This window comes from Choloepus didactylus, chromosome 20 (genome assembly GCF_015220235.1).
Source record: "Choloepus didactylus isolate mChoDid1 chromosome 20, mChoDid1.pri, whole genome shotgun sequence".
Classification (NCBI taxonomy): Eukaryota; Metazoa; Chordata; class Mammalia; order Pilosa; family Megalonychidae; genus Choloepus; species Choloepus didactylus.
In genome coordinates this window covers 14949937-14961379 of record NC_051326.1, presented here as the reverse complement: position 1 = coordinate 14961379, position 11443 = coordinate 14949937, and the positions used below count along the sequence as shown (strand labels likewise).

The window sequence follows — 11443 nt, the reverse complement described above, 5'->3', positions numbered from 1 at the left end:
ACGGTTGGACTCTGTAAACGGCAGCTGTTGAGGATTGCAGTTGCTAATGAGAACAGAGGCTGATGCTGCACCCAGAATTCCCCCAAAGACTCTTTCTCTGACTGATAACAATGAAACTGGGGGAAGCCACAGGCTTCCAAGAGGCATAAGAAGTGGAAAAACAGGTGTGGGGATAAGCGGGAGCTGGAGGTAAATGAATGGATGTGAATTCGGTGGAAAGAATCTCCATTCATCCTTCAAAATCCGTTCAGCTCTGCAGTTTTCTAAATTCTCCATGTGGAGCTTGCTGGCTCAGGTGTCACATACTGGAGGAAGGCTCTCCTAAACACCCCCACCCCAGGGGCCAGGTCGAGTGCCCACTCCCCCACCCAAGCACAGCCTCCGAGCTGCCCCTTTCGTGGCACCCATCACCCTGCAGTCTAATTGTCTGTGTTCTTGTCCATCTGTCCCTTCTGCTTGGGGCCCCTTACCATCATAGTCAGCCCTGAGTCCCCAAAACCCGGCACTAGGAGTTCAGTAAACTTTTTTTGAATAAATTATTTACTAAGAGTTACCCAAATGACCAGTAGAGTGGAAAATAACAAGTGGGTTCTGCCTTAGGTTTCAGGGGGATCTGGTGGGTGACTGGCCCCTGAGATGTCCACACTGGCTCAGCTCAGGTTCGCTGTGTGTTGGCAGGTGGAAATGCTCCCATTTCATAGATATGGAAACTGAGGTTCAGAAAAACTCAGTTCCTAGCTTAGGGCAGGTTCATGGGCTTTTTCTTAAAGAAGAAGTCTGCAGGAAGTCTCCAGGGGAGAGCCTCCAGGGAGCCTACGGAGGAGATGGATTGTGTTCTCTGTCAGTGCCTGGTAGCCTCATAAGCGTACACCACCGAGTGACCTCAAGGACAGAAGGTGCTAGTGAATTTAGTTGTTTTTTTTTTTTAAGAGACATTAAACTTGCCTGGTATTTTTTTTAATTTAGACATCCACTTGTATTTAATGAATACAATATTCTAAAATATTCTTTAATTCAATATGGTTAGATTAAAAGTGAGAAAGAAGAGCAGGAGGTGGGGAAGGAAAGAGTAAGAAAAAGAACACAAAAAGAAAGAAAGGGGCAAAATAGCAAGGAAACAACTAGAAGAGGGCAAGAGGAAAGCTCTTGTCACATCCTACAGCTCATTTGGAATGGAGAATGCAAAGGGAGTCCCCTCTTGTTAGCATGCTGTGAAAATTTAATATTTCTGTCTTTAAACCTTTCAACTCTTCCAGATAGGCCACTGTGGTCACCGTTTTACCCATCCACACGTATTAGGCATCCACCTATGCACACAATCCCATGTGATGCTTAGGGATGGAAAGATGTTTTGCTCTAGCGTCTCCCAGTCACTGGGGGAAACAAAAGTCGAGCAGCCCAGTGATGCTGAGGGGAGCAGGGGCAGCAAGAGGAGACCCCTAACCCAGCCTGGGGTCGGGGTGCAGGAGCAGAGGCAGCTCTGGAAACAAGCACCAGTTGGGCTAAGTCCAGACGGAGCAGCAGTAGGCCGGGCTGAGGAGGCAGGGATTGGAGTGGGGGGGATAGTCCACCAAGAGCAGAGGCTCCACACCCAGGAATCCCAGTTCCCGGGGTCCCTTTCCGTGAACCCCTCCTAAGACATATAACTGGAAGAGAGGACGGGCAGCTCCCCTTTGGTCCTTGGAAGTTCTGCCACAGACATCCTTTCCCTTCAGCCCTCTCTCTGGCCTCAAGCAGATGATTGGAGCAGGAGGAAACCAGACCACCCACCTCACCGCCCCCTGGACTTAAGGTCCTTTTAGAATATATAAGCTGCAGGTGCTTTCCAAATCAGGCATCTCCAGTCATGGTCGTTGAGCTCCTCAAGCAGCCCCCCCATTCTCCAGCCTCTGCCTCTGAATCAGTGATCCCAGGGCACGGAGTGAGGCCCTGGTCTTTGCAGGGGGCTTGGAGGGGGAGCATTCCCTTATCTCCTTGATGCTGCCTGGCCGAGCCTGAGTCCCAAGCTGGGGAGCCCTGGGCTGGGATCTCGTCCTGGCACAGTGCAAGGCGGCCCATCCAGCCCCCCAGCGTGGGCGCCAGCAGCCCTGCATGGTGGACTTGACTGTGAGCAGAGCAGGGGCCACCTGGAGAACACCAGTGCCACAGTGCAGCTTCCTGAGCACACAGACCACAGAATTCCTTTCCCCTCGCCCCAGCCCCCCATGGCCGGGTCCCCTTCTGGTGGCAGAAGAGTCCCCCAGCAGCACGGAGGCAGAAAGGTGGGGGGGTCGCAGAGCCCCCACTGCAGGGGCCTGAAGGAGACACCTGAAGCGGGGCAGGGCTCGATCTGGGAGAAGGCAGCTTCTGAATAATGAATCCCGACTCCGAGTCTGCACTCCCAGGCTGCCTGCTGGCTGCACACACACACACACACACACACACGCACACACGCACACACGCATGCTGGGCTGGCAGCTTGGAGGGGCGGCAGCTGGCAAGGCTGTGAGTGTGTGAGTCGCTGTGTTGCCTTGGTCCCCGTGGGCAGCAGCCGAGGGGGCGCGGGCAGAGGAGGAGGAGGAGGAGGAGGAGGCAGTGGCAGTGCCCACCACCAGGGCCGGTTCCTTCCCTCACGGCTCCAGCATGGCCCTGCTCGTCCACCTCAAGACCATCACGGAGCTGCGGGGCCGGGCCGACCGCATCACCAAAGTGACTTTCCGAGGTAGGCCAGCTCCTGTCCCAGGGGGGACCCCAGAGCTCTGGGAGCTGGGCCAGCCCAGGCTCTGGGGGTGGACAGGGAGAGGGCAGGGAGGATGGTGGGGAAAAGTTCTCAGCAGGGGCCGAGCCAGGGAGGCTCGACCTGGCCTGACTGGACATTCCGATTTCTTGGTTCTGAGGAGTCCCCACGTTTCCATGGCTGCACCTGGGATCGCACTTGCCAGGGCCCCAACAGGATAAGGGTCCCCTGCCTGTGGCCACTGTGGGGAGGCAGAGTAAGGAGCCTACCCTGGCCTCAGGGGTCCCAGGACGGAGGGGCCCCTGCCCTGTGGACCCTCCCAGGCCCCCTTCTCCTCCCCCTCTCCCTCCCAGAGGCAGGTCTCCTTCGGAGCCGGCAATCCAAGGGTGGCTCTTAGAAAGCAGGGCAGCTGCTGGCTCTCTGGGGACACTGTGGGCTTCTCTCAGATTTATTCCTCACCCTGGGACCCCGGCTGGCCTCCCCTCTGGACCCACTTCCTGTCCTTCTCCCCATGCGTGCACTCAGCCACCGTATATCGTGACCCAACATATGCCAGGGCTGGAAATACAAAGCCAGGTCCTGCCCTCCTGGAGGACCCGTGGGCAGACGAGTGTGACAGGGGCTGTGGTACAGCGGGGATGGGGACAAGTGGAGCACAGGGGCTACCAGAGCAGCGCCCCCACCCGAGTGGGCGTGGGGGCGGTCCGGGAAGGCTTCCAGGAGGAGGAGACATGTCAGATGAGGGACCAGCGGGAGGGAGGAAGGTGGGGAGGTGAGCAAAGAGCAGGCAGAGGGAACTGTGTGCATCGCGGCTGGGGGACGAGCTGAAGCGTGGGACCCGCAGAGCTCAGTGAGGCGGGAGCCCAGTGCGGTGCGGGAGCTGAGGCCGGAGGGCCAGGCAGAGCCAAGGACGCGAGGCTGGACCTCTCCCTGGGGCAGTGGGGCGCCCCAGAGGGCTTTAAGCAGGGAGAGGCTGGGCCAGGGTTACTTCTGCCTTTACCCACCCGCTTCTACCTGCCTGAACACAACTCACCCCTTGGGGCTGGGGACACCTCTGGCAGCCTTCCCCAAGGCCAGGACGCTCCTCAGTAGACACGGCCCTTCTCCCCAGGGAGTGTGGGATGGGGTGGGGGTGGGGAGAGCTGAGAGCACCCCACCATATTAAAGAGTAAAGTGCACACCCAGGACCCAGAGGTTGGGAGGGAGAGGTGGGGCTCAGCATCCTGCCCTCCGGCCTTTCCCTGGAACTCGGGCAGGAGCCCCAGACACCCACACCACCCCTCGGCTGGGCCAGCTCTGCGTGGGAGGCCATGGGGTGGGGGAGCCACAGCGCAGCCTTTTGTTCATAGGGACAGGCAGGGGTGGAGGTGATGGCTCTGTATCTGCTGCAGGAGGGGAGTGGGGGGTGGGGAGGGGGCCTGTGGCCTCCCACACCAGCCCAGTGACTGCTTTCTCTGCAGCACCCTGGGTCTCTGCCTGCCACCTGCCAGCTCGGGCCGCCTTTAGAAAAAGGAGCTGCACCCTTTTATCAGTGAAACGTGTTCCTGGGTTTGACAGCACAGCGCTTGGCTGTTTAAGCTACAGGTCACTCCGTTGGGGCAGCTATGACAGGACAGTCGCGGGCTGCACAAGTCCAATCCCTTCTGCAGGCAGAGACATTGAGGCACAGCCCAAAAGAGATCCAGATGGCATTAGTGGAGGGGGTGCTCCCAGTACCTCACCCCCAGCCCTGGTTGCTCAATCCTGCAAGCTCCTTTTTCTGCTGCTGGGTGCACCTGAGGGTGGGCACCTGGTCTCCCCTGATACCCTCCTCACACCCCGGGCTGGCACTCCAACCTCAGCCGACCACACAGGGATTAGCCTCTTTGCAAATGGCACCCTTGGGACTGAGTGAGAAATCAGTGTCCAGGCTCAGTATTTGCAGGAGGTCGCCATAGACAGAGCTCCTGGGGAGGGGGTGGGGCAGCAGGAACAGGCAGATGCCAAGCAGGTTTCCAGAAAGAGTTCTTTACAACAACCAGAGATGTCTGGGCCATTCATTGGCCGCATGAAGCAGATGACAACTAGAGGCATCCCAAAAGACCAGCGCTAACAGCAATTCAGAGGGAACTGATCACTCTAGAATGTTCCACAGCATCTCCTGACACAGCAGTTACTAGTATCCAAGCAAATAAGCTGCAGGAAGAAAAGGGAAACTGGTGAGCAGACAGAGATGCTGGCCCCGAGCTCCCCAAACCCCTTGAATGAAGCTCAACACTCGGTTGGATTCAGGAGCCCTTGGTGAGTTGTGGCCATTGTCATTGTCAGGTAGCTGAGATACAGCTTGGCTTTCTGTTCTGTGCCAGCCAAGATACTTAGGAAAGATCCCCACCAGGCTGCAATGAAGAAAGCTCCAGATAGTGGGTCAGACACCCTGAATCCTACTTGCGTTCTGCCTCTTACTTCACCTCTCTGACCCTCAGTTTCCTCATCTATAAAATGGGCATAACGGTAATATCCACCTCACTAGGTTGCTGCAGAGAGACAATAGGTATGGAAGAATTTAAGGAAAAAAGCATTCAAAATGCTGATGTACTTGTGAGGAGGACATGCACATTCCCCTTGGGGACAGCCGCTGGCTCCTGAGCCTTCTCTCCAGCCCAACTCCCTTCTTCTGTCAGTCTGGAGTGAACAGAGAGCAAACCCTGGGAGATATAAAGGGGAAGGTAGAGCATGTCTGAGGGGCTCCTGGCCTGTGCTGGGAGCAGACAAGTCGGGCCTGGGCTCTGCTATGTAGGGGTCCCCGGCTAAGATGTTCTTTACAACAGACATGCCCCAGACCTCTGTTCCCATGTGGGCCCGGCAAGCACCAGCTTTGCCCCTGCTTACCCATCTTTTCTCACCACCCCCAAGCCAGTGTTCACTGCCCAGCTCTGTCTCCAGCTCTTAGCAATTCTGCACAAACTGCCACTCTCTGGTCCTGCCATTATTCATTCATTCACCAAACCTGCTGGTATTTGAGGACTGGGCCAGACCTGGGGCTACAGAGGCAAAGCCACAGCCCCTGCCCTCCAGGAGTTACAGTCAATATTGGGTCGGACAGGAGAAAACTGAAGCTTGGACCAGGCCCAAGAAGGTCTGTACTCCATTCCCAGTCATTCATGAAGGCCATGGGGCCTCAGGGCCTCAGTTTCCCCTCAGTAAGATGGAGATGATGTTCCCACTTAACTCAGAGGCCTGTGGCGAGAATCAACACCGGGCTGCCTGGGAAGGAGTCACCTTGACCACAGGTCACTACCCAAAGAGGGGCAGTGGCCGCTTGGGGATTGCCCTTTTTCAGCTAAAGTAATTCCTAGCATTAGTCATAAAGCCACAGAATGCCGGAGGAGAAGGGCCTCTAAGTTCTTCTAGTCCAAATTCTGTCCAGCACTCAGCCTGCTCCAAAACCCCGGGTGTGGACAGCTGCGCTGTCAGGGAGCCAAGCAGCAGCCTGTCTGGGGCCAGCCCATCACCTGCTTTTGCCCCCAGCCCCTTCCCACAGTGGCCTTGGGGGCCTTGTTTTAGTTTCTTGGCTGCTAAAACAAATACCATGCAATGGGTTGGCTTAAACGATGGGTATTTATTGGCTCACAGTTTTTGAGGCTAGGAGAAGTCCAAAATCAATACATCATCAAGGCCATGCTCTCTCCCAGAAGACGGTGGCCTCTGGGGCTGGCGGCCGGCGATCCTTGGTCCTTGGCTTTTCTGTCACGTGGCAACGCACATGGCGGCCTCTCCTGGCTTCTCAATTCTGTTCCAGCTTCTGGCTGCTCCCTCTGGCCTTCTCTCTGAGTGTGACCTTCCCTATAAGGCCACCAGTAATAGGATTAGGACCCAGCTGTATTCAGTTAGGCCACACCTTAACTGAAGTAACCCCACCAAAAGGCCCTATATACAAGGGTTCATACCCACAGGAATTGATTACGTTTAAGAAAGTGTTTTCCTGGGGTACCTACCTCCAAACTACCACAGGGGGTTTTATGTATGAGATAGTAATGTCTGGAGTCTGATCTCCAAGTAACTCACCTCTTAGCACAAGTTTTACTTTATCAAGGCTTCCCCTTTGCCCCAGCTGACTTCTCATCCTTACTCTTCCTCTCCTCGCCACCCCCCAAGTCCCCACCCCACCTGGTTCCCACTGAGCTGAACTTCCTGTCATTCCCCAAATGTGCCGTGCCCTCTTACGCCTGCAAGCCTTGGGACACCATGTTCCTTCTGCCTGGAATGTCCCCCGCCCTCTATTTGGAGAACTCCCATTAACTCCCATAATCCTTCAGGGCCCAGTTCCTGTGTCACCTCCTCTGTGAAGCCCTCCAGTTCTTTGCCTTTACTCCTCCTACAGCTCTGCTATGGCACTTTGTGTTCTAGAAACGAGCCACATTTCTGTAAGTTGCACCAAATTCTGAACACTGGAAAGGCAAGGATCAGCTCTTAGTTATTTTTATTGAGCCCCAAAGTGAGTAATAAGCAGATTCTGTCTTTGAGGTGCTCACTGTTTAATGGGTTTGAGTCCTCCTTCTGTGCAGCACTGGCACTCTTTGGCTTCAGTTTCCCCCAGCTTTCTAGCCAAGGGGGAATCAAGGCCTGGAAGAGGCCCTTCCTGGGCTGAGAACCGGGAACGCAGACCCGTAGTCCCTCCAGCAGCCTCCCCAGCCCTGTGGCTCTTCCTTGGCCCCAGACAGGGTCTGACCCCAGCATCTAGCCAATGCCAGGGCGTTCAGCTCCGTGGGCCTCCCCTTCCCCGCGTGGGCTGCTTCTGAGCATGGCCGCTTGCAGCCCCCACGCAGGGCAGGAGCTGAAGGCTGAGCCAGGGCCTCACGCTCGGCCAGGGGAGGGGACACGGGTGTGGACAGAATGGACACAAAGGGGCCAAGGTGTGCTTAGGGGTGTGGAGGGGGAGTTGCCACAATGTCGAGAGGATGACGGCTTGCCGGCTTGCCGAGAGCTCCGGATGTCAGCAAAGTCTTCACCAAAGGAGAGGAGGAAGCGAATGACAGGGGAGCATTTGAGCTGGGTGGAGAAACCACCCTCCTTGCACACACAGAGTGGTAGAGGGATGGGGAGGAAGGTTGCTGGGGGAAGGGGAAGCCATTCCAGGCAGAGAGACTCACAGAACCAGGGGCCTGGGAGGGAAACCCAAAAGTATTCTCTGGCCGGAGCAGAGGGTGCCTGAGGGGGTGGAAGGTCAGGGGGCGACGGGGTCAGGGCAGGGGCTGGGGCTCCTCCTGAGCGCTGGGGACAAGACTGTCCCTCCTGTGATGGCTGCTGGACCTACCTCAGACTCCAAATGACCCCAGTAAACGGGGGAGGAGGGGCACTCTCCTTGACTATAAATACCTCTGCCTGGAAACTTCTTTGTTATCCCTGGTAGAGGAGACAGAATATCCCTGTGCCCCCATCGCTGAGATGCTCCCCGGATGCCTGATCTGCCTGGGGACCTGACCCAGCCCAGCATGTCCTCTCTTGGAGGAGGAGGGGTGGGTCTTGCCTCTGCTGAGGGGGTGGGAATTGCCCCACTTAGGGGGAGGGTCTGGCCCTGCTCAGGAGGAGGGTCCTGACACCCCTCCCCAAGGCAGCAGATAGAGAGGCCCCTAGGACTGCAGTCTGTGGCTGACTGTACCCCTGCACCCCCCTCCTCCCAGCACACACAGCCCCACCCCGGGGGGGACTCTCTGCCTCGAGCTCCAGGTGGAGAAGGCCCCCTCCTCCCTCCCACAGCAGGTGGCTGCAGCGTGCGGAGCCTGCAGAGCTCGCTGCAAGTCCCCCAGGCCTGGCCTGCATGATGAGAGGAGTGCGTTTTCACAGTGTGGGAGAGACTGTAAAACTGTCTCACACCACAGAGGCCCTCAGCAAAGACGCTGCTGAAATGTGCTCGAGAGCAGACTTGCAAGAAATTTCCCTAAATTATGAGGTCTCCCTCATTTTACCCACCTGGCCGGACCCCATAAAACTACATCCCCCCCACCCCCACCACAGGGCCTGGCCTCTTTGGTTTTTTGTTTGTTTGTTTCATTTTTTTAAATTTTTTATAACAGAAAACCTCATATATACAAGAGTAGGCGGAGTAGTCTAAGAACCCTTAGTCCCTTCCACCGGCTTCAACAACCAACTCAGGGCCAACTTCATCTCCTCTCTGCCCATCTATTCCCCCAGCCCAAGTCATTTTGAAGCAAATCCCAAACATCATACTATTCCATCTGTAAATATTCAGCAGATATGATAAAAGATAAGAACTCTAAAAAAATAACCACATACAATATCACTCCTTCCAACATGAACAGTAATTCCTTAAGACCATCAAATATCCAGTCAGTGACCAAATTTCTAATTGTCTTAGAAATGTTATCATTTTTTCCCCAATTTATCAAAAGCTTCATGTGGACGTGTTTTATGGGTTCATTACATTTTAGGTAAAATGAAATCAGGTGTCTGTTCCTCCCTTCACTCATTCTTCTGTTCATCCAGGAGATGAGGGGTCACTGAGAGCCAGCAACGTGCCACGCGCTCTTCTAGGTACTGGGGTGGGCACGGGGGGGTGCAGCACCCAGGGAAAGGTTGGCGTCTGGGCAGCTTGCAGCAAGGGGTCCGCTGGGCCGCCCCGGAGGGCAGGGAGAGTCAGAGCAGGTTAGGACAAGAGGGAGGAAGGACATGTGCGAAGGGAGGTAGGAGCAGGCCAGCAGCTGATGCCACCGACAGCCGCCCACCCTGGGGCAGCAGAGCCCACCAGATGAAGGGGGCAGGTGGGTGGGCAGGGCCTGGGGGCGGTTTTACTGAGCAGGGGAGATGGGGCCATATTTAAGCTGGGCCTTGAGAGGTCATAGTAGTTTGGCGGGGATGAAACGCGGGGGAGAGCTTGTCCATTTGCCATGCGGTGTGGGGTGGAGAGGCGGCAGGGGTCTGGGGAGCCGGGGCTGGGGCGGGAGAGGGGAGGAAGGCAGACCGGGGCCCACACCTGGATGGTGCTCAGCATCACACCTGGGGTTTGGACTTTGTTTTGTAGGCAAAGCAGAGGTACTAAAGGAGAATGGGGCCGCCAAGATCTGGTTTTAGAAAGAACGCAGTTGGGGGTCAGCAATGCAGGCAAGGAGCCCAGGGAGGAAGCTGGGGTGGAGCGCCTCATTAGTGGGGGTCGGTGGAGATGGAGAGAAGGGGCAAAGCCAACAATGGGAGGGAGGCCGCAGCACAGGGAGGGAGCAGACAGGAGTGCCTCTGGATGTCGGTCCTTGGGCCGACAGTGAGGCCGCCCAGGGAGGCAGGGAGCTTCCAGGGAAGAGCAGGTTTGGGGCGGGGGCAGAGCACCTAGAGGACAGGCTTGGCCCCAGGGGCCTGCGGGTTACCTGGTGAGAATGTGCAACAGGAAGCCTGAAATCTGGCCCAGCGAAGTGGGTGCCCAGGAGAGGGGATGTGGCCCAGTGGTTTGGGAATCCAGGGGTACCCGAAGGTTTAGGAGAAGGTGCAATATGCCAGAGTTGCTACAGGGATTCTCAGAAATCAAAGGAGAAAGGCGCTATCTGTGAAAGGCTCTGCAAACTGGAATATGCTGTGCAAACGTAAGGAGCATCCTAATTATCACAGGCCTTCTCGAGTTGCAGCCTTCTGGGCTTTGAGACAGGAGTGGAGTAGATTGTGGCCCTGAGAACCCCATGGACCCAGAGATTTTGAGGGCAGGGCCTTAGCTAATCCTTCCCTGGATGGATCACCCTCCCTGGTGATGACACCCCAAATTCTGCCAGACATGGAGATGACGGGGTGAAAACACCTGGTGCCATCACCATACAGGTGGGCTCATCCAAGGCAGGCACCTTGGCTGACTCCCCAGCACAGAGCCTGGCACAGAACAGACTGGAATGAAAGAATGAGGAAGGAGCACTGCCTGCAAGTGTAGCAGGAGCAGCCAGTAAGTTAGCAGGCTACTATGTCTGCAGCTCCCGATCAAAGCCGCACCAGGCAATGAACAGTTTCTCTCACTGACAATTTCATAAAGGTCTCCTAAGACAGGGAATATGTGATCATTTTCTTCTTTGGCCCCTTGTCTGCTTCCTGGCTGGACTGATCCACCCCTACTCACTGGCTCAGCTGTCTTTGTTTCAATTTCCTTTTATTTTTTTCAAAGCAGACGGGTTCATCTGCTTAGTTGGAGGTCAGTTTTCTCTTACTGGGTTTTTTTTTTTAAAAGCCAAAGTTAAAGTCAGGACTGAAGTTTTAACAATCTTTTACACAATTTGAGGGTATAAAATGAGTCACTCTCATGTCATGCCTCATTATATTGCCAGTGCCTGTTACCAAGGTGGTACTCTGCATAGCTTGTGGATCACTAGGACCACAAGCTCCTCTACTTGTCACAGAAATGGGGGAACCTAGGACCCAGCAGTTGTTGAGTATGTGGCTCGCATTGTCCTAGGCTCAATGGGAAACACCATGCTCTCACCCTGCCTCTGTGGCTGTTTCTGAAAAATGGGAATGAGAGCTACCACTTAGTTATGTGGCAAAGTCAGAGTTTGAGTGAGCACCTGGAAGGAAGTATGGGTGAATCTGAGCCAGAGACATGGGGCTTATAATTCTTGCTCTGTCTCTGCCTCTTGGATGGGGCCCTGACCCAAGTCTTTGTGCACCTGGGTGCTAACAGGGTGAGGGAAGAGAAAAGAAACGGGTGGAAGTAGCAATGAGATTTGAATAAGATTTGTAGAAAATAAAGGATTAAAGGTAGAT

General features: G+C 55.4%; 1 protein-coding gene across 1 annotated transcript in view; it reads left to right on the top strand.

Moving 5' to 3' along the window:
* The first annotated feature begins 2622 nt into the window (after positions 1-2622).
* Positions 2623-11443, top strand: part of OTOF (otoferlin) — a 99906-nt gene continuing 91085 nt past the window's right edge. The window contains 1 exon segment of the mRNA XM_037812888.1: positions 2623-2701. Within this exon segment, the coding sequence (XP_037668816.1) occupies positions 2623-2701 (79 nt within the window).